Source organism: Erythrolamprus reginae, chromosome 1 (genome assembly GCF_031021105.1).
Source record: "Erythrolamprus reginae isolate rEryReg1 chromosome 1, rEryReg1.hap1, whole genome shotgun sequence".
In the NCBI taxonomy this organism is placed as follows: Eukaryota; Metazoa; Chordata; class Lepidosauria; order Squamata; family Dipsadidae; genus Erythrolamprus; species Erythrolamprus reginae.
The window spans coordinates 381,471,087-381,494,948 of NC_091950.1; the positions used below are offsets into that span (position 1 = coordinate 381,471,087).

Consider the following 23,862-nt stretch of genomic DNA (forward strand, 5'->3'; position numbering starts at 1 on the left):
CATCCCCTCCTTTCGAGCCAATGAGGACGATTCCAGTACGATTGCTCTCCTTAAAGACTGCCTTTTTAGTGGCAATTACGTCGGCACGCAGAGTGTCGGAGCTGTCGGCCCTGTCTACGCGTGCAGATTTATGTATATTCCACCCTGATCGGGTAGTTTTGAGGTTGGACCCTACATTTATCCCCAAAATTAACTCTGGGTTTCATAGGGCTCAAGAGTTAGTATTGCCAGACTTTTGCACACATGGACAGCACCCTCTCGAGCTGAGATGGCACAAGGTAGATGTTCGGAGGGCCTTGAAAATCTACATCAGACGGACTGGACATTTCAGGAAATCTGAGCGGCTGTTTGTGTCCTTTGGTCAGCGATCAATGGGTCTGGCAGTGTCAGCTAAATCCATCAGTCGCTGGCTGAAAGACTGTATTGAGGAGGCTTACAAAGCCCGGTCTCAGGTACCACCAACCGGGGTAACAGCGCATTCCACTAGAAGTGCGGCCACTTCAGTGGCTTGGAGGACTCAGGCGTCCATTGAGGACATTTGCAGGGCGGCTACGTGGGCGTCTCCTAATACCTTCATACGCCATTACAAACTGGACTCAGTAGCTTCGGCGGAAGCTTCGTTTGGGAGACGGGTTTTGCAGCAAGTGTGTTCAACTCCTGCGACCGTAGCTCAGCCTTTTCCCTCCCATGGGCAGTAATCTTTGGCATATCCCATGTTGGACTCTCCTTCCAGATGCAGTGGAGAAGAACCGTTGTACATACCTGAACGGTCTTCTCGATGCACTGGAAGGAGAGTCCAAACCCACCCGGCATGGTTGTTTCGCCAGGTCGCTGGAGTTTGGGATTCAATTTACACTGTTATGAGGTTATATGGTTATTGTTCAATAAACAGGTTATCCTTAAACTGGCTTCGTTTTTAAAACTGAGGTATTGGGGGCTGCTAAGGGGCGGTGACTACCTCATATTTAAATATTTAAATTAACTCAGTCTCTACCAATAAGATTGGTGAATTACCCATGTTGGACTCTCCTTCCAGTGCATCGAGAAGACCGTTCAGGTATGTACAACGGTTCTTCTCTCCCACTTTGATTTATTTTTCCATATTGTGTTAGTTCAGGCATAACTCTAAATTACAATTAGATGAATCTGTCTCATGTATATACTCACTTTATCCAATATATGAATGTATACCATAGCAATTCAAATATGTAATTTTGAATAAACAGTACCATACTGTAGAGTTTGAACTCAATCAAACTTTGATTAATTTATTAGAACAGGTGCTTCTTACCTGTTATTGTAGAACAATTTCAGTTTTATTTATTGACATTGTCTTACTCTAATTGTACATAATTAAGATCAGCAGTTTTAAGATTTGTGCCATAGTAAATTGTGGGTAATCGAATACAAAAGCATTCATTACTTTTTCTAGCTCTAGATGTAGAGAAAATATACTCTTCCATTGCACAGCTCTCAAGGTGTCAGAAAAAAGGATTACAGTATTCATCAACACAAGATGTAGGCTTTGATTTGGATGTTGGAAGACTCATTCACAGATACCGAATACCTGAACAGCAGGTGCTTTGTGGCCAATGTGTGTATTTGTTGTTCATATGTGTCCATATTTACATGACTAGATATTTGATATTGGCTGTTCTGTTTATATACATAAGAGAAAGGGAGGCTGTGAGTGTGTGTGCTGTTTTGCAAAGGTTGATCCATAGTGCAATACAACCATTATCTCTGACCTCTGGATTATATGAATGGGACTTACTGGAACTGTAAACTATATTCTGGAGGGCTTAAAATGTCTTACTTCTGGACTCCTTGAAAATTAAAAAGAGCTATTAACGTTCACTAAAATTGAAAAATTGAATGCTCTAAAAGATGGTTGCATTTATAACAGAGAAAATGCATGAGAAATGTCTACAATGATATGAGCGGCATCCCACACCACCTGCATTGCTACCACTCTAACCCCTACAGAAGGCACCCCTATAGAAGACCAAACCAAGGCTGACATGACACAATTGACATGAGCATGAAGATTATCCAGTTGTGCCCAATTGCTATGTTTGACTTTATCAAATGGCATTTATTGACCTGAAAAATGGACCTACGAGTAAAAGCTGGAAAGAAGATTTTTAAAAAATCTATAAATCAAGAAGTATTTTAGAAATAGTTTTTCTAATTTAAAAAAGTATCATTCTGCCCAAAAAGACAATACAAAACAAAACTTTTCGGGCTTTGGGTCCTTTTTATACTTGCCCTCCAGTACAATAAGAGGGTAGAACTTGACCACTTTCCAGGGTAAAAGCATTTCTGTGACTTTGGTGTTTCTATGAGTGGATTCCTGCAAGAGCCACTAAGAATTTGACCCTATCAAAACCAGTATCTTCCTGTATTTTTTTGATGTTCAAACCTATGACATATCTGAAGTATCGGGAGTGGGAAAACCATCCCAATGGGCAAACCGGAAGTCTGTTTTTCCAAACTTATGGTTTGCCAGTTGGGCCATTTTTCGTACTCCAGAGGCTTCAGGGAAGCCTGCTGATGTCCCAATGGGCCAAACAAAGGTTCTGAACTTCCCCAGGCTTCAGGAGTCCGGAGGCTTCAGTGAGGCTGGCGCTTATGCAAAAGGGGCAGCATGGGGGGGAATTGCATACATGCACAGCGTGGCGGTGGGAGAGTTGTGCACATGCACAGGGGGAGGACATGGATGTGGGCACGTGTGCGCACACTCTTGACGCACAAGCCAAAAAAGGTTTGCCATCACTATTCTATAACAAGGATTTGTTGTTTAATGGCTAGTCATATTGTGGTCCACCAATAAAAGGCCAGGAGACTTAATAAATAAAGGACATTATTCATGTATGTACACCAGCAAAAGGGTATATACAACAAAACCACAGTTGTTGGTGAATGAAAGCTCAATTAGGTTAAGCAGACCTGAAACGCAATATTATATGTATTTGAATGAATACATTGGTCAAAAATAATTGTATAGCACTACGTAAGTAGTGTATTTGTTATTTGTCTTTCACTTTGGTTTCTATAGCGGATGAAACGCCAGGAAGGCCACCCTATGTTCGATATACTTATATGTAAATAATAAAAATATATATTTTTAAAAAGAATAAAAGCTCAATTTCATTCCTAATTGCATCATTTCAGTTTTGTTGTAATTTCATTTTTATAGTAATGCTAGTACTGCCAAGACCTTTCACATGCCATATTCACTATATGCTTATTGTGAGAGACCTTGAAGTCTTTTAATTCAGCATTATCTTTTTAAAAAATCTCTTTTAAGAGTGAGGGAGAACAGTAGTGTATTCAGATGTCTGTAGAGAGAGACTGTTTAGTATTAGTTTAGCTACAGTAATTTTCTTTCACAAAGAATGCTCTCTACTTGGGCTGTCCTTATGTTGGGAACTGGACAAGGCCCTTTGTGCTAGCATAGATTTTGTCTATTATGACTTTAGTTTGTACTTCAAAAATCAGAACCATGAGCAATAATCATCCACATAGGAGCAAACACGGGGGGGGGGGGGAGCATTCTCAGTGAATTTCTTCCAAACTTATCTTGACTTGGAATCAAGGTCATCATTGGATCCTTATTGTGGGCATGAAGAAGTATACTGAACCTTTTTTGTATAATAACTATGCAACTATTATTATGTTTCGATTCTGTCTTGTATTTAGTCCTCCTTTTTGTTTCTCCTATTGCAAGATTCCCACAGTATTCCAGGCTATATTTAGTCCTGTAAAACTAAGCATTACCCTCCCGGCATGCTAACTCACAGTTTAAGCAATTACCTCTGTTGTTTTTAGGGTTGTGTGCACAAAGAACTATAAGCATATACTGCGGTTGTAGAGCACACTGTGTTTTGCACAAATGTATTAAGTCCAATCAGAAAGTAATCTTCATATAGAGGTGAAACTCAAAAACTTAGAATATCATGGAAAAGTTCATTTATTTCAGTAATGCAACTTAAAAGGTGAAACGTAATATATGAGAGAGACTCATTACATGCAAGGCAAGATAGTTCAAGCTGTGATTTGTCATAATTGTGATGATTATGGGGAACAGCTCATGAAAACCCCAAATCTCCCATCTCAGAAAATTAGAATATTACATGCGATCAATAAAACAAGGATTGTACATAGAACAATATTGGACCTTTGAAAAGTATAAGCCTGCATATGTACTCTGTACTTGGTTTGGGCCCCTTTTGCAACAATTACTGCCTCAATGCGGCGTGACATGGAAGCTATCGGCCTGTGGCACTGCTGAGGTGTGTTATGGAAGACCAGGATGCTTCAATAGTGGCCTGCAGCTCTTCTGCATTGTTTGGTCTCATGTCTCTCATCTTTCTCATGATAATGCCCCATAGATTCTGTATGGTGTTCAGATCAAGAGATAACGGAGGGAATACAGTGGAGACTGAGGTGACCTCCCCCCCTCTATGGACTCCTATAAAGGTGGACTCTCTCTTCCTCATGCCCCTGGAAGAATTTATTGCCCCTTGTATGTGTATGTGAGCTGGCGAATCCAGCTGTTCCTATGGACACTGCTACTGGGCTGACTCAAATTGAACTGATGCATTTGCACTTATTAATTAGCTTTTTAATGTAATTTATTCCATCCTATCTATATTTTTATATTTTTGTATTCTGTAGCTCATTAGCATATCTATATTTAGTATTTTACTTTTTTATAATTAACTTTTAACTAATTTATGGGTTTTTTTTAATGATGGATGATTGGAATGGGTGGTGTAAGTGTTATGATATGAATGAGTGGGCTGGGTGGGATGATATGGATGGGAATAATAGAGATAGTATGAATGTGGAATTTAGCCTACCTGGCGGTAGAGAGACAGGAGGGATGGGGATATCTATCTCCGGGGTGAAAGAGGGCCAGAACATTCCGGTCGTGCTGGGGAGAGGTAGATATGGTGGGAGCCACAGGGCGAGCCGTTCTGCAGGAAAAAGAGATCGCTGCCTCCCCCCTAGGCCATTACAAGTTATGCATGGTATGTTTGGTTTTATTATAAAGGTTTTTAGTTGTTTTATTATTGGATTGTCACATGCTGTTTTTATTATTGTTGTTAGCCGCCCCGAGTCTACGGAGAGGGGCAGCATACAAATCCAATAAATTATTATTATTATTAATTATTATTAGTTTGCTGGCCAATCAAGCACAGTAATCCCATGGTCAGTGAACCAGTTTTTGATGCTTTTGGCAGTGTGGGCAGGTGCCAAGTCCTGCTGGAAAATTGAAGTCAGCATGCCCATAAAGTTTGGCTGTGGAAGGAAGCATGAAGTGCTCCAAAATCTCCCAGTAAATGGCTGCATTGATCCTGGACTTAATGAAGCACAATGGACCAACACCAGCAGATGACATGGCTCTCCAAATCAACACAGACTATGGAAACTTCACACTAGACTTCAAGCGTCTTGCTGTGTGTGCTTCTCCATTCTTCCTCCATACTCTGGGTCCTTGGTTTCCAAACGAGATGCAAATATTTCCACAGGCTGTGTTGTTTAGAACTTTTTGAAGAGCAGGTTTCATCAGATGGGAAGAGTTTCCTTCATCGGTTCTCAACCTTTCTAATGCCGCAACTCCTTAATACAGTTCCTCATGTTGTGGTGACCCCCAACCATAAGTCTAGCACCAATTCTCCCAACAGAGCTTTAAGCTAATTGGCAGGAGAGTCTGATTGGTCAGATTGCGCCAGAATAGAAGTTTTATCATATTCTTAACACCATGGGAAATTTGTCTTCTTCTGTGGTCTTAGGCGACCCCTGTGAAATGGTCGTTCGACCCCCAAAGGGGTCCCGAGCCCCAAGTTCAGGGCTCGGGACCCCTTAACTGGATGAATGAAATTTCATATAATTTTAAGGATTAAAAAGCAAATTTTTAATTTTTGGAAAACGGCAAATGGAAAACCAGAAAGTAGATTTTGGAGAGTTAAGGTAACAAATGGACTTAAAATAATATTTTCTGTGATCATTTTAAAAGTTATAAAAGAATATGTGAATATTTTGAAACTAATTGTAAGAAATCCTCCCATGGGAAAGTTTTGCTGGTTGGAAAATTAACATATGATAAGGGATATCTTTGAAGATTGACTAGAGGTAACCCGAAAATAACTACGGATTAAAATTAAAGGAGAAGAGATCAGTTACCGGTAATATAATGGACCAACATAATTTGACTATACTGTATAAGAAATTAAACTACGTACTTAGAAATTGCATTCAAGATTGTCTTCCACTATAAAAATGGATTAAATACAAAAGAAGAGCAGATAATACACTAACTGTGTTAAAAGCTGTGTTAAGTTATTGAAGCTTTTCCTGAGAGGGCACAAAGAAAAAATGAAAATAAATAAACTTCTGGTATACTTTTGTTTTATAAAATCTATCAATTATCTGCACTCTTTATTAGTAAATAAAACAACATCCCAACTAAGAACTGGTCAATTTGCTAAAATTAATTCCAATTTATTTAAAAGTGCTTTTGCCAAAAATAATTCAAAATAACTGCCCCCTTTATTCATTTTAAACTTTGTCACATTGGCTCATTGTTAATCTTTTTGCCCTAAATTTCTAAATCCTGAAAACAGCTATCTTTTTTACTTTGTACAGGTAGTCCTCAATTTACAAGCACATTGAACCCAAAATTCCAAGACAATTGTTAATTGAGTTTCTCACCCCCTTTTACAACAAGTTTGCCACAGTTATTAAGTAAATCACTGCTTAGTTAAGTTAGTAACACAGTTGTTAAGTGAATTTGGCTTCCCCATTGACTTTATCAGAAGTTCGTAAAGGTGATCACATGATCTCAGGACACTGCACTTGTCGTAAATACATGCCATTTGCCAAGCATCTGAATTCTGATCACATGACCATGGGGATGCGACAATAGTCATTAGTGTGAAAAATGGTCATGTCACTTTTTTCACTGTTATTATAACGAATGGTTGTAAATTGAGGACTACCTGTACTTCAAAAAGAATTGCAACTCCCAGGTGGAAATGTATTCTGCTGCTTAGAAAATCTCTCTTTAGCTTTAAATTAATTATATCCAAAAATGATTAAGAAATGAGATTTGGCTGAACTTTGTATTTTTCTAATAGGCTGCAATTATGGCTGCGAGCTTGGTTGAAAACCCTCAAGTCTCAACTACCCAATATATTAGCCAATTGCAAAAACCTCAGTTCCTGCAATCTGCTTAAGAGGAGTAGTTATCTGGAGCGCAAGTAGGCAACTTTATAATCTCTCCTTTTGGCAGAAAGCAGACATTTTTGCAATTCATGGCAGTTGCAGTGATGTATTTCATTTATTCCTTTTGATTGTGGCAGGTAATCATTTGAACATAAAGATATATAGGACAAAATATTTGTTTAATTTGTTGTATGGAGAAAATGAAACATGAAAAAGAATTTATTTATTCCAAGGAACCGGCAATACTACTAAACCTCAAATGAGAAAGTGGTACAGTCTATCCCAGGTCAATTTGTGGGGCATACTTGACATATCGCATAGAATCATTCCTACTGAAAATAATGAATCATTTTCAGTTATTTCTATTGTCATTTAATATTGTAATGAAATCCTGGCGTCTTTCCAGAGAAATAAATTCTGCAAAGCACAATAATATTCCCAGGAAACAAAGACACTAGATTGTGGCCTAATCAAAGATTGTAGTTCTATTGAATTACTTATTAATAACATGTATAAGATTGGGTTCCACTTCCTTGTTTTTTTATATCAAACAAAATGTATTGCTGGTAAATACATGTCATGCCTTTATTTGAACACATCAATCAATCATGAGACAACCACTTCCCCAAGGAGTTGGTTCTGCTATCAAACTCCTCTCACCATTGAGAAAAAATAATTTACACCATGCACTATTAATTTTAATGATTTCCTATGCTTGCTAACATGGGGTGAATAACCTCTTAGGCAGCATTGGTTGCCACTGTAACACAGTTAGGTTTTTAGTGATCTTATTGAACAATTTGAAAGTATGAAGAGACTCTTAAAAATAGATGTGGTGTTCCACTGCTTAGAAATCTGATGTATCCCCCTTCTTTTAAAAATATGCTACAATATTTTTATCTCTTACATTAGGACATAATGTCTTTTTTGTTTTGTGTATTGATATGTGAGGGCCTCAGTGTCTTTCCCAGATGAGTGATTTTCTCATGCCCAGTCTCCTGTATTACGGCATCAAGCAGCCCTAGGCATAAAAAAAGTCATTCTTTTCTAAAAGAAAAAAAGTATGAGTCACTACTAATGTTTTTATCATTGCTATAAAGCTTTAGAGGAATCAGAACAAAAATATAGGTAGTTTATTCATGACTGCAGTAACTTACAGTGGAAATTCCAGTCCTAATTCCAGTCATTATTTGAATGCTACCTATAACCCAGTTGTTTGGGGCACTAATTAAATTCTAAAATTTCTCTTTAAGGGCCAGTTTGGTCAGGACCAAAAGGTCTACGCGAACTCCTCTGTCTCAATAAATTAATCTGGAGGAAATATTCCCCCCCCCCATTGTTTCTCCACATTCACAAATTAAAAAATGAATTGTAATACCAATGTATGTCCTATAATTATGCAATCATGATTTTAGAGATTTTAATGTTCAAGAAAGTAGCTCTGGGGCATTCTTATATTTCTGCTCATGTCAAGGCCCAGGTCTTAAAAATGTTATTTAACATTTGACTATTCAGTCATTACCAAAATGTTTTACAAAAGTGTTATGTAATTATTTCAATTTGTTTGTCATAGGCACCGAACTTGGGTCTGCCTATCCCTGTGGAGAACAGGGGCAATATAAATTATGATTTTAAATCACATATATTACCAGTTATTAAAAGGCTGTTTTATAGTTGTTGTTAACATCTGGTTACCCATAAGTGTGCTGCTTCCCTTTGAAAATCTACCCTGTAATTTAGCATTCCCCAGATTGTAGCCCATGGCAAAACATTGTGTGTTGTTGTTTTCTTGTGTTGCTGCTCCCAGACTAAAGTTTGAATTTGTGTTGTGTTTTTTGAATAAACAAAGTTGCAATATGGGTGGCACTAATCCATATATCCTTTGTGGAGAGAGCATTCAGGAAGGGTGGTACATGGCTTGTTACTATAAATATTGTGATGTCTAGGTCAGACCAAACAATCCTCCAAACACTTTGGAAACGCATTGAATTTAACCACAATAATCCTCAATCAGCTTTGGTGAAACTGGATGGGGATTATAAGAATAGTATCATTGAAAGTTCATTATGTTGGGGAAGTTTGATTTAGGTAAATTTTTAGTTCTCAATTTTGCTTTCATCTCTGTTTTGTTTTTCAATTGATGAGTAGGTACCGTGAGCTATTTTGTAGAATCTGCAGAACTTTCTAGTAAAGATTTCCTTGAATCAAATCAGTTTGGATTGCAATTCTGAAATTTTTAATGTAAGGAAAAAAATAATCTAGGAACTTGTAGGAAAATTGGAGGTCAAGGGTAAAATATCTTAAGTGATGTAAAATTTGGGATAGGATAGAAAAGTTAACTCCTTACACCTCAGAATGTGACACAAAAGTGGGCTGTCCACATTTCATTGATCATATATGCAGTCCAGACTGTTTCTGCAAGCTCATAGATCTTTTGATGATTCCATCACATTTGATAGTTTTTCATTAAAATTGATGGCAATTTGTCACAGTGTAGGTCAGAATTTATTTATTTCAACTTCAGTTTCTAAGCCACCCATCTCCTGATGGACTGAAATGAAGCAATGTGTTTTAGGGAAAGGTTATATGCAAAAAAATCCCAAAATAAATGGAGAATTCCTGCACTGCTACGGTACTTCCTGTTTCAGTGATGGTGAAGCTTTTTTTCCTTGGGTGCCAAAAGAGCATGCGCGTTCGCTATTGCGCATGCGTGAATTCCCACATCCATAATTACGTATGGTTTGTATGAGATGTATGATTGTTTTTTATATTAAGGGATTTAAATTGTCTTAATCATTAGATTTGTATTGTTTGGTTGCTGTGAGACGCTCCGAGTCTCCGGAGAGGAGTGGCATACAAATCTAATTAATATCAATAATAATAATAATAATAATAATAATAATAATAATAATAATAATTCAATGCCTGGGAAAGGCGAAAACAGCTTCACCCCCCTCCCCCGAGGCCCTCTGAAGTCTGGAAACAGCCTGTTTCCTAACTTCTGGTGGGTCTAGTAGGCTTGTGTTTTGCCCTCCCCAGGTTTCAAAGGCTTCCCTGGAGGTGGGAGAGGGTTAAAATGCTCTCCTCCATCCCCCTGGCCAAAACCGCCCTCCCAAAAATCAGCTGGCCAACAGAGCTAGGGCAACGGTTCACTTGCCAGCAGATATGGCTTCCCGTGCCACCTGTGGCACCTGTGCCATAGGTTCACCATCACTGGCCTACTTCATATCATAATGATTTGTATAGCCCTCAATGCAAAATAATAATACTGTAGATAACAAGAAGCAACTAGTTACCGAAGAATTGTCTGCTTCTAATACATGTAATGCCACATTTTGATATATCAATAATCAAATTTGGTAATTATACTAATTACTTAATGATAGGATTCACCTATTGTCCTTACCAAACTATAACAAACCACACTGTGGCTACATATAATGATGCTTGAACCATAGCTATTCAGAGAGCTCCCTTTATTTTTTCTAATAATAAAAAATACAGTATCTGTGGCTTGTTTTGGGTTTTATAAATAGTGAGACTATTTGCTAGCTAAATATTGCTCAGCCAGCAGTTACACTGGTTTTCACATAAAAAGTTTATATGATACAGTTGTTTCCTAGCCACTTGAAAAAGGGGAACAGAAGCTGTTGACCTTTGCAGGGCAGCCTTCTTGTAAAGAAAATCTTCAGACATTGCTGGAATTTATAGGGAAGGCATGCTTCTACTTTTTGAGAGAAAACGGCACCTCCAAGGAATATTCTGCTTCTTCAGAACTAACTAGTTGCTTGCCCTATGTTCGTTCTTCTTTTACAGTGCTGATCTTAGTTTTTATCATGAGCCAGGGTGAGTCAGTGGCTACAGTACTCAATGATATAATCCTGCTCTCTTTGATGGCCAGGATGAAGATTTGATTTATGCAAACAGAAGCTGATTTAATTCAAACTTCCCACAAAGAAAGATTTCAGAAACCTGTTTTTATACTTGGCTAGCAAGGACTATCGTAAGAAATAGAGGCCCGTAAATTATGATTCTTCGTTTCTGAACAATTCAAGGTTATAATTCAGCTTCAAAATATGGTTTCAATCAATTGTCTCTGGGCTTACCCTGATGTATTGAGAAGAAATTGCATCTGCAAGGACTTGTGTGTCTGTTAATCTGTAATATGAGCACGTAAATTTCACCAGAGAAGCCGATTAGGACTTCAACTCAACTTATCCCTCAGCTCTGAGATCATTGAACAGATACGAGCAAGTCAGTGCTGGTATCATCCATTACCTCTGGAATGAAAATGTGACCTTCGCCCTATTGTGGTTATGGGAACATAAGAGAAGGAGTTATAAAATTCAATAAAAATGCCAGTAACTGATAATTGAATAGCTGGGAAATGTGTTGGCTTGAGTCATCATCACACTACAATAATTGTATCTTCTGTGCCAATTCAATTATTTTAGAAGATGTTTCAAAGCAGGTTAAAGTATAAGCCCTTTCTTGATAACAGGCGTAAATTGCAATACATAAATAAAATGGGACTAAAGTCCATCAACAGCTGCGAGCATTTAATTATCTACAACTCATTAAAATTTGGCTCACTTTTTACATCCCAACACAAAACATACGCTCAGAACAGTCTGCTGGATCAGTCCAGGGCATGTCTTAGTCCAGCTTTCTGTTTCTCAAATTAGCCAACTGCTTCCAAGGAAGAGAGGAATCCCCTGAAGTATTCTCTTTCTGCAGCCAGTGTGGGAGGCATGCTCATCCCAGCACAGAGGTATATGTTTCAAAACTAATAGCACTTAATATTTCAGTATCATTCAACATTATAAACAATCCTGTAATTTCTTTTATTATATCATAATATTTCAAATTGGAAGCCAGAAAAAAAAATCCATTAAAACATATTAAGGGTAGTTAACATCCAAGGACAACTTGAACCTGGATTTTTAAAATATGTCTGAACAGAACAGCAATGGAGCATGGCATATTCCACATAAAAGATAATTTCATAGAACAGGGGCCTCCACTGAGAAGACCATGCAGCCTCAAAGTGGCACTTTTTAAAGCTGTGTAAACAATACCCTCCCCAAAGGTGCTACCTACCTATAAAATATAAAGAAATACAAAATAAACTATAGCAACAGAAAGTGTCCTGCAATGGGGAAGGAGAATTGGACTATGAAATATCTTTATAGATAAAGCCATATTCTAATACAGGTTATGTCCTGCTTGGCAACTATGTTGTGAATGGGCAAGCCAACCAGAAATAATATTGTAAGAGCACAAAAAAAAGTCTCAAAATTTTAAGTATGTTCTAATTTAGATAATTAGCAACACATATTTTAGTATTCTATGAGAAGTCTGTCTTACTTTTTTTCAGTAGAACGTGTCAAATATCTTTGATATAGCCAACACTCCTATTTTACAGATGATTAAATACTAAAGTTTAAAGATTTTTCTTGTTTGTTTTCCTATTTTCAGTTTACTTGCACAAAAGTATTAGCAGTCAAAAACCTTCTACTAGCTTATAAACTGGATTGGGGTGTCCAACATAAGTGACTTTTAAGACTTGCGGACTTGAGTTCCCAGAGTTCCCACAGCCAGCCTGGACACCACTGGTCCACACTGTATTGGATCTCAGTTGGTTTAGATATGGAATACTGTACTTGTTATCAGACATGCATTAGAGAGACCTCTCCCTCCATTCTTCAAACCTTGACCAGAAATCTCAAGTACCAATCCTTTATTTGAACAACATTTGTCCTTTGGGGTTTCCGTCCAGCGGAAATGCCTGTCCCTAGTGTTGCTTGGAGATAAGTTTGTGTTATCAGTGTAAACTTTTGAGAGCTACTTCCCTTTTCCTGCTGTGTGCGCTTTACATGATGCACATATTGTCTCCTTCCCTTTTCTTACCCTGCACAATATGTGCGCATTCAGGGAGATAAATGTTATTGCAAAGTACTAGATATTTGGTGCACCACCCATATCCTGTGGCTTTAATTAGAAATCTTCAAAAATTCTCATTTATAGTCTTCTGTCACGCCCTATTCCGTATGATACTTTTGTCCATTTGTGCAGTGATCTCAGATTGGTTATTATCATTGGTTATCTGGAATGGCTAACATACTTCCAGAATTACATAATTAAACAAATCTCTATTCTTGTCCAACCTAAAAGACTCATTGATGAAAGAAAAAGAAAAATGATGAGGAATGAGAAAAATGAGAAAATTTAGGCATTGAACAATTCAATATGCCTATCCAAAAACTGACCCATAGAATAATTAATCATACTGACCTTGTTCACCTTTGATCAGTTTCCATGGTTATGAGATGATCAGATGACTTCCTATTTCCAGTATAATTGCATCAGGAGAAATAATAATATGCCAGGATATCTTTATCCAAATTATGCAAGTTACGTAGTTTGTATCATTTGTGTAGTGATATCATGATTACTTGTCCTGTATGCCAGTGTCTGATGTAACCATTTTGCTGAAGTTAAACAGGTTTAGATATACTTTAACTTAGAGGTATCCAGGTGGGCTATAAATATATTAAATAATGAAGACTTTCATATGCAATATTTTTTAGATTTCAATAATAATAATAATAATAATAATAATAATAATTATTATTATTATTATTTATTAGTCTTGTATGCTGCCCCTCTCCGAAGACTTGGAGCGGCTAAGGTAGAATAGGGTAGAATAACTACTGAACAGTTAAAAATAGTGTTTTTAATGTATTTGTTTATTCAATTTAGGTCCTTTCTGACTCCAAACGATTCTGAGCAGCTCACAATATAACACATTCACAATATAATAATTAGCATAATATATTTATAAACTACAGTATATCTATTGATTTGTTGATGTTGATTTGTTACCAGCCACTAGTTATAATTATTAAGTGACAATAGGAAAATTTCTATTGATATTCTTCAGTAGTGGAATATAATTCTATTTTATGCAAATGTAGAAAAAAGATTTTTTTCCTATTTTCCAGTGTTACGGGATTATACTGTACTTAGTGAAGAGCAGCTCAATTTTCATCAATCAGTTTATGTGTATTTCTCAATAAGGTAGTGCTAACAATGTGGTTTCCACTTGGTAATGAAGTACTTCCTTCTTCAGCTTGTGAATTATATCAGCTTTAGCAACCTCAACTGATGTGTGGACAATGACTCTTTGCAGAGGAACATTTATCCTGGTCTAGTCTCAAAGATTTTAAAACATTGGGAAATGAGAGAGTGATGTCTCTATATTGAAGGTATCTTACAGAATTCGCTTCCACCTGTAAGGGTTATGGAGAAGGTGAAGAAAAAGAAGTTAGTAGTTATCCTTTCCCTGTAGCATATAATTGTGTCAGAAATTGCTGCCCTGATTTACCTGGAGGTAAACGTTGATTAGAGGGACATACTGCCCTGTGGGCCTTCAAATATTGCTGAAGTTAAATTCTGAGTATCATTCTCCCATCAGAATTCACCTTGGGAGTGCGGGTATTGTAATTTTGTAATTCTTGGAGTGCCACAGGTTACATTTCTTTGACCTAGACTGCTACCTGCTCATGATGTTGCAGCAATCTGCATGAGAGGAGAGCAATTAAATATTTAAACTGGAAAGAACAAAGAGATTAGAAATTTAATCACTCCGCCTATTGCCACAGTGTAATTGTGCCTTCAAAACACTTCCCTCCAGATATAATGACAGTGTAATAAAAAGCTCTGAGAAGGTATTAAATATATCTGAAAAAGGGCTCCCAGAGAACATAATTTGAAATCCTTCCTAGAAGCTACTTCAAAATACTGTACTTTTATGACCATGTACAATGTATGCCACTGTGTGTGTAAAATAAAGGACATTAAATGATCAAATGATGGACCTGTCTGGTGTTGGAGCTCAATTATAATTGATAAGTTGGCTGAACAGTCATGAAAATATTCCTGAAAATTAAGTGGATTAATTCCACTTCCATATCTTAAAGTTGTTGAGATTGAAAAATGGTGTAGAGGGCATACAGCATGGACAGTGGGAAAATCAATGACTAAAGCAGCAATCAGAGCCCACTAAACCCATTCAAATAGACAACCTTAAGAAAATATCCCAGAAAAGTCCCTCCCTAATTCACACAAAGATAAAGTGATGGAAGAGATATATATATTCAAATCTGCAAGATTCTTTTACTCTAGCAGTACTAAGTAAAATAACTGTGTGCAGGACACTTATGGCATTTGTTTCTTAGTCTGATATAAATTATATAGTTGACAATAGGAACTTTATAGGTACTTCTTTACTTATAATCATAATAGGGAACAGAAAATGTATTACTAAGTAGTGCAGTTATTAAGTGTGGCATCACGTGATTGTATTCCATTTTATGATCTTTTTGCAATAGTTGTTAATCAAGACATCACATCGCCATGATTTGCAGTCTTCCCAGCTGGCTTCCCTGTTGACTTTGCTTGTCACAAGCTGGCTGGGAAAGTCACATATGTGATCACATGACTGTAATAAATGCATAGGGTCTTCCAAACACCCAGATCTCAATCATGCATCCACAGGGATGGTATGACTGTTGGTTTTAAACCATTTTTCCAACAATGTCATAACTTTGGTTGATCACTAAACAAATTATTGTAAATTTGAGGACTACTTGTATTGGCCCCTGTTTATTGGAACATGGCTATTTATTATATACACAACTAAAAAATATAGTGAGCATGCATTTGCAGATAATGGATCGATGTGTCTCTCATATATTATTTGAATATGTTATGACAATAGTTTATAGCAGTGATGGCGAACCTATGGCAGGGGTGCCATAAGTGGTATGCAGAGCCATATTTGCTGGCACTCGAGCCGTTACCCTAACTCAGCTCCAGTGTCCATGCGCGTGCCGGCCAGCTTATTTTTGGCTTGCCCAGAGGCTCTGGGAGGGCATTTTCAGCTTCTGGAGAGTCTCGGGGGGGGGGGGCATTTTTGTCTCTGGAGCTTGGGGAGGGCAAAAAATGGACCTACCCAGAGCTTTGGAAATGGGCTGTTTCAGACCTCCAGAGGACTTCTGGGGGGGAGGAGGCCATTTTAGCTGTCTCCAGGCATTGAATTATGGGTGTGGGCACTCACGCATGCGCAATAGCACCCGCACCCGCGCTTTTGGCACTTGAGGGGGAAAAGTTCGCCATTACTGGTTTATAGCATCACACCACTGTTAAGTACCCAGCAGCATTAATGAAAAATTTTGCTCTTTGCTTTCGCAGAACCAACAACATTGTATATTGGACATGTTGTAAGTGATTGAAATAGCCAAACTAAAACTTATTCTGAACAAATCTCACTCAGCCACGCATTTGCCCAGGTCACTTTGATTGAGAGAAAGTAACTAGATTAAAGTTTACCACCTTCCCAATCCTTACCCAGTATATTTTGAAGGCAACAAATTGGAGAAGGTTTTAACAATACATAAGGTTACTTTGGAGTTGTAGGAACCCCATGTACTGTACGCATCTTGGTGCTTTTATCAGGATCTGTGATAAGTCTTTGCCTCTGTAGCCTGGAAATTTGTTTAAGAATTATAGGGTAACGGATAAGTGGCAACACATGAATATAGATTATCAGGGGTCAAATCATTATATCTTTAACTAAATCAAAATTTAAGAATGAGAACCTGGAAGCACTCTTGGATAATAGCTTCCTGTTGGAATTGAAGATACTGAGCTATCTGAATGATAGTAACATATACCATATAGACCATGAAATATGATCACACATATGTCTTATCCAGATTCTGTTTGTGATTTAAATATAGTTTCTAATGACTAAGCCTTATTGTATATTTTCTTTTTCACTAGATGAGCGAGAGGCAGTACAGAAAAAGACATTCACTAAGTGGGTTAACTCTCACTTGGCACGTGTATCCTGTAGAATTACAGACTTGTACACGGATCTTCGTGATGGACGAATGCTTATCAAACTGTTGGAAGTTCTTTCAGGCGAGAGACTTGTAAGTTTCTGTTCTAGATATTACAATGCCAACTCTTGGTTCTCTTAAGCCTTTTGCAATTTCCTTTTATAAACTAAAGTACAAAATTGAAATATTTAATATATATGAGCTAATTTAGATGTGTAGACCACTCCTTTCAAAAGTTTTTATTACACTACTTATAACTGGTTAAAATATTTGACAATATTTTCATATTTTCTGAGCCATGTTCAGTGGCCTATGATGTTTTTAAGGGAACTTCTATTGATTTATAGATTTCTTTTAAAAAAAAGAGTTAACAGTTCTGGACAACCTGTATAAATCTCTTCAGTCATGAGCATAAAACTGCAATTGAAATCAGAATAAAAAACTGAAACTTTAAACATTAAAAGATTTGAATGCTAAAATAGGTGGATGAATAAATATTCTTAAGCCCCTTCCAAACTGTTCTTAGAAAGCCTAGTTTCATCTCAATAGAATGTTTCATAACATAGGTCCCACACTAGAAATAAGAAGCTATGAAATTATGCAAAATTGAAGAAAGTTCTTTGAATCTTGAGTAATTTCTCCTAACCTACCTTCTTCATAGTGTAGTAAATGCATTTCCCATTTTTAAAATCCTAATAAAATATGTTTAGAGGGAGCTTCTTGCTATTTATTCCAGAAGTATAATAAAAAAGTGGCGTAACAAGTCTGTTGAAAGTCTTAAAAATTGCAAAACTATTTTACATATTTGCCAAGAGAAAGTACATTCTTTCCTATCCTTTATCATCAGCATCTGAGAAAAATACCTACAGCAAGAAATAAAATAATAGACTTGCTTTAAGCAAAAATCAACTCCTAAATGTGTCATAATGCATGTGTAGCTTTCTATATTTCCAATCCATTGTGGAAGAGCCAAAGTAGGGTAGTAATTAAAGTGTTGGACTAGAAGTGGGGAGAGCCAAGAACTAGCTCTGCCCCTGGGGCCAGACATTATTTTCAAGCCTAACCTGCTTCACAGGTGGCTATTGTGAAGCTTCTTTTACCTCTTTCCCTTTTCCCTGCACTGATTTATCTCCTTCTCGTAATATTGATTGGAAACAGCAATGGAAAAAGGAGGAAAACCTCTCCAAAACTGTGCCTCTCAGTCCCAACCCCCTAAACTAGTCTAGAAGGATACAGTGGGTGATAGTATTAAAATCCATTCAGAGATCCAGAATAGCTGTAGCATCACATACCAAAATGTCCAAAAGTCATCATCATCATCATCACATCTCAGTACTCTGACCTGAACCTAGAATAAAAACCACTGAGAATAAAATCTGAACCTAGAATAAAAGCCACAGTGTCTCAGTGGTTAGAGTGCAGTGGAGTGTAGTATTGCAGGCTACTTCTGTTGACTGCGGGCTGCCTGCAATTTGGCAGTTCAAATCTCACCAGGCTCAAAGTTGACTCAGCCTTCCATCCCTCCAAGGACCCAAGTTGTTGAGGGCAATATGCTAATTCTGTAAACTGCTTGGAGAGGTCTGTAAACCACTGTGAAGAGCTATATAAGTCTCGAGTGCTAAATGCTAAAAAGGTTCTAAATAATCCACTTCGTCCAGGGTCTCTGCCAATTTCCACTTTAACAACCTTCTTCCAAAAGAGGCTGAGCAAAAATTATTTTCATTCAAGGGCGAAAAGAGCAAATCTGTTTACAATCAATGTAACAATTTACAAGTCTTTTTTAGCACTATTCCTTTAAATAATCAAAAATATAACATACTTTCAACTACAAATACATATCAAAAGAAGACATTTTGCTAACATTTCTCTGTTTCAAAATTCATTTTTTGAAAGTTTTCTGCTTATTTTTTCCTTATGCTAATATTTACTTTGTATTGCGTATACCAGGCAATAACACCTACGGTACAATATAAGCGTGTTTAAACTAAGGGCTTCTCCATTTTGCAATCTAGAATTTAGATAAGTTATCACTAAGAACTATTTCCAATATTGCATCTCCTTCCTTGCTTTTTTGGAAATATGTCTCAAGACTTCAAAATACTGGAATAAATGAATGCAAATGTAACTCAGCCATTTTGAGGATAAATTCTGAAAGTCTCTGGAATTTGGATGGCACAAAGCAGACTAAAATTGAACAAGATGGAGTTCTTTTAATCCATCAAAGCCCTCTGTTTGTTCCAATGTACGATCTTGGAGGCAAAACACAAGTAGGTCTGTGACTTGGCACTCTCCTAGTCTCAAGACTAGTCCTTAGGTGATAGGTGGGGACCATATCCAGAAGATCCTTTGCCTACCTATAATTGGTACTCCACTTGTGGACCCACCTGGAGCACGGGATCTTAATGAAGAGACTCACATTTTACTCATCACATAGTTAGACTATGCAAGGAGCTGATTTTGAAGGCCACTCCAAAATTGAAGTTGGTTCAAAGTCTAGTTATTTGTTGTCTGGTGCTCAGCAAGTTGTACACCTACCAAGTGGGCCTATCGTTTTTATGTCATGTTGTTGAACAACTCCAGGGATATTATTACTTTTTTTGTTCTGGAGACTTTTTATTTTTTATTATGTGATCATTTTAGAATCATGATGATTACTATTATTCATTTCCAGGAGTTTGGCCAGATGTGGTAGCATACAAATCCAATAAACAAATTGCATATATCTAATATTTCATTTCACCTTAAATATTATCCTCCATCATCCCTTATATTCTCTATTTGAATTAATTATATTTAAAGGCAAATAGATTTCCAAGTAAAGTGTTCATCTATGTGCTCCATTTAATTTCATTTGTCTTACATTTATTAATTCCTAAATGTTTGGATAAATATTATTAATCCTGTAAGGCATTTCACGGCAGGGAACAAATTGCCTTCAGTAGTTGTGGGTTCTCCAATACTGGGAGTTTTAAGAAGAGATTGGACCACCATGGTCCAATGGATCATACAGGATTCCCTGGGGTTGGACTAGAAGACCTCCAAGGTCCCTTCCCAACTCTGTTATTCTGCATTTACTTGTACCCTCAATCCAGAGTATTTTAAGAGCGCAGAGAAAAATGAGAGATATTATTTTCAGTTAATAAAATACCTAATAAAAGATATTGGGCCAGCCTTCTCCAAACTAGTGTCATTTGGATCAGTTAGGATTATACTCTCAAGAATTTTCAGACAGCCAGGCCAATATCATTATCTCAGTGCAGCTGGTGAGGCCTGGAGGGGGAAGGATGAATTGGAGAAATAAGCACATTTTAAATTAGAAATCTAGCTCATAAAGTCATTGGATCAAAAGACAAATCCGAAAAAGAAATGGATATAAAATGTAAAAATACTCTGTGAATGTAAAATGACTACAGCATTTTCCTTTCCAAGCACATATACCAACACACAATGAGTTGTTGCATAAAAATGACTGAACCTTAAACAATAATTGCTTTATAATTTGTGTGAACCCAAAGGTCAGCTCACACAAACAGAATCTCTTTGATGAATTTTGCCCTTTACAGCATGAAGAATATGTGTGTGATGTGTATAGGGGGTGGAGATTAAAAACTATTTAGTCGCCTTTCTTATGTGTGCCCAGTTCCTAACTGAAAACCTTAAACAAACATAAAAACAGTGGATCAAGAAGGAGGTTTGCATTCCTTGCCACCCAGCTACCTTATTCCAGTTACTGGTTTCATAATCTGACTTCAGGGATTGAAATTTATTTATTATTACTTATTTGACTTTTTTTCTGGATCAGAAATTGAATGTTGCTTTTTCAAGTCCCAGGGTCATTCTGTCTTTTACCAGACTATCCGTTCTGCATGAATACATAATATACCCATAATCAAACTGCTACTAAAATATTTCATTTTATTGCTAAAAACAAAAATGTTGCATCAGCTATTATAGATTTGAAGACATTTCATGTGTTCTTACATAAATAGCCCCACAAGTATCACACCTGCTTTTTTTTTTAATCGACTAGTTTACTAAGTGAGTAGTGGACAATACTGAGCGCTAAATCTTTATCTAGCTCCTTGCTTTTGTTCATTCACTTGCACTAATTCTCTGTGCCTTGAAGAATTATTGGATATGTCTGTATCAATAGCTTATTTTAATTGCCTATATTAGGGGGTTTGCTCAGTAGCTCTGCATTTTGGATATGATTCTTTTATACTAAACGCTGGCTAATCTTACTTGGTAATGTTCTCACTTCACATGGATAAAGATGTTCTCTTAAAAACAATGGAAGCCATTTAGCAGTCCTCTCTGGCCCCTTTTCAGCCTTCAAAGTAAGTAGGACTGAGCAGATGGATAAATCACAATTAGATTCTCAATAATTTACACCAAAAACAAATGTAAACATAAAAACACAAGGAACAATTGGAATATAAATTAAACAAAACAAGCAGCACATATACTGTATTCTTCGGAGTATAAGATGCACACACACACCCAAAAAAAAGTGGGTGAAAATTTTGCTGCATCTTATAGACTGATGGTGGGCATTTTTGGTCTCCCAAACTCCACATCCCTTTTTTTGGTCTCCCAAACTTGCACATCCCTTTTTTGAGCCATCAAAAACCAATACTCTTTCTGTCCATCTATAAACAGGTTTAAATCAGATGGAACTGGTTGGTTCCATCAATTTTAAGTCAGTTAGAAATTGATCCAAATGATCTGCTGCCTTTAGAAGAGTTGAGAACCTTTTGGGTTCCAATCACTTTCCATGCACTCATCTAGCAGAAGAATTGAAAACTGTTGGCCTATCTGTATAAAGGAAAGGAGTGACTAGAAATAACCCTGCCTCATTTGAAGAGTTGTTCTAGATCAGGGGTATCAAACTCGCACAACCAGCTCATCGGTAAACTCTTGATACCCATTTTAATTAACTGCAGTGTTGTGAATTGTAATTTTTACTGCATGTAAGTGAATCATTCTCATTTTCTTTTTATGAACTACATAAGAGCCTCTTAATGCAACAACTTGACATATGCTCTTAAGGTGGTTGTGTACAATTTACATTTACCTCTTCCTAGAGCATTGCTTGCTCCTTTGTGTTCCTTTATGGAAGCGAGCTGGAACTAATTTTTTCTTCCTAACATCTGCCTTACTTTTATAAAGTCTCCAAAAGAAGTTGTAAAGTTTCTTAATCCTGAGGTCTCCTCAATCAGTCAGGGCGGCAGCTCTGATTGGCCTTTTTAAAAAGAGTTTACATTTGGCAGACAGTGTTCTTTGGACTCTTACCAGTTCTCATTATTGCATGCATGCAAAGCTCTATTTGCTTGTTTAGCACTTTCTCACCACTGCAAGGAATGTGAGTACAGAAACATAAAAACAGGATGTTTCCCTTAAACGTAACCAGCATCCTATGGACCCATTCAGTGTTTGGTGAGCCCACAGAACAAAAAGTTTGTTTTGGCATTGTTTATCTTTTGGGAGGGGGATGCTGTTTTATCTATCCAGTGATGGCGAAGCTATGGCATGGGTGCCATAGGTGGCACGCGGAGCCATATCTGCTGGCACATGAGCCATTGCCCTAGCTCAGCTCCAGCGTTCATTTGTGTTCCAGGCAGCTGATTTTTGGCTTGCACAGAGGCTCTGGGAGGGTGTTTTTGGCTTCCAGGGAGCCTCCAGGGGATGAGGGAGGGCGTTTTTACCCTCCTCCCGGTTCCAGGGAAGCCTTTGGAGCCTGGGGAGAGTGAAACAGGAGCCTACTAGGCCCACCAGAAGTTGGAAAACAGGCCTTTCCTGGCCTCTAGAGGGTCTCCAGGGGGTGGGGGAAGCTGTTTTTACCCTCTCCAGGCTTTGAATTATGGGTCTGGACACTCACCCATGGCAGAAAGCACGCGCGCACGCTCTCTCAGCACCTGAGAAAAAAAAGGTTTGCTGGTTTAGTCATTTAACAAAATTTAATATAATAAAACATGACCCCTTTGTGAACTTATATTTTATTCTCTGTCCTGCACAGCCAGCTAAATAGTTGAACAAAATTAGTAATAATAATACTGAACTTCTTAGCGATTCTTTGTAATTGTTTCAGAACAATTTTTGAACTGCGTACATTAACTGGGAGAATGGACAATGCTTCACTTGCTGCTGAAAATTATATTCCAGGTTAACCTCTTCAGGAAGGCTTTTCCCAGCTAGGATGCCAATAATGAGAAGGCCCTTGTTCTAGCAACTAAATGATTCTATCTGTAATAGTAAATCGGAAAGCCTGCTCCATCATAGTGTGCTGAGGAATTCTGGGAATTAAAGTCCATATACAGTATGTTAAAATTGCCATGTCTGAAAATCACTGGGAGATAGACTTGATAATAACATCTCCTTAAAATAATGAAGCCTTTTCTGCCTTTTCTTTATTGTTTCTTTTCCTCATTTTTAAAATGTCCCATGTAGCCCAAACCAACAAAGGGAAGGATGCGAATCCATTGCTTGGAAAACGTTGACAAAGCTCTCCAGTTCCTGAAAGAACAGCGAGTACATCTTGAAAACATGGGATCTCATGATATTGTGGATGGAAATCACAGGCTAACCCTTGGACTTATTTGGACAATTATATTGAGATTCCAGGTAAATGCAGAATCATCTGTACCATAATGGCATTTGCATCTGTGTTGTTTTCCAGCTGCTTCTTCACATACAAACCTCTCATGTATCACTTTTTGCAATGTAC

General features: G+C 37.4%; 1 protein-coding gene across 2 annotated transcripts in view; it reads left to right on the plus strand.

Annotated features, from left to right (window-relative positions):
* The window catches only part of SPTBN1 (spectrin beta, non-erythrocytic 1), a 215,589-nt gene that overhangs the window by 107,894 nt on the left and 83,833 nt on the right, over positions 1-23,862 (plus strand). For both annotated transcript variants that reach the window (XM_070734769.1, XM_070734770.1), the window contains 2 exons: positions 17,080-17,231; positions 23,586-23,759. In XM_070734769.1, the coding sequence (XP_070590870.1) occupies positions 17,080-17,231; positions 23,586-23,759 (326 nt within the window). The remainder of the gene's footprint in view (positions 1-17,079; positions 17,232-23,585; positions 23,760-23,862) is intronic.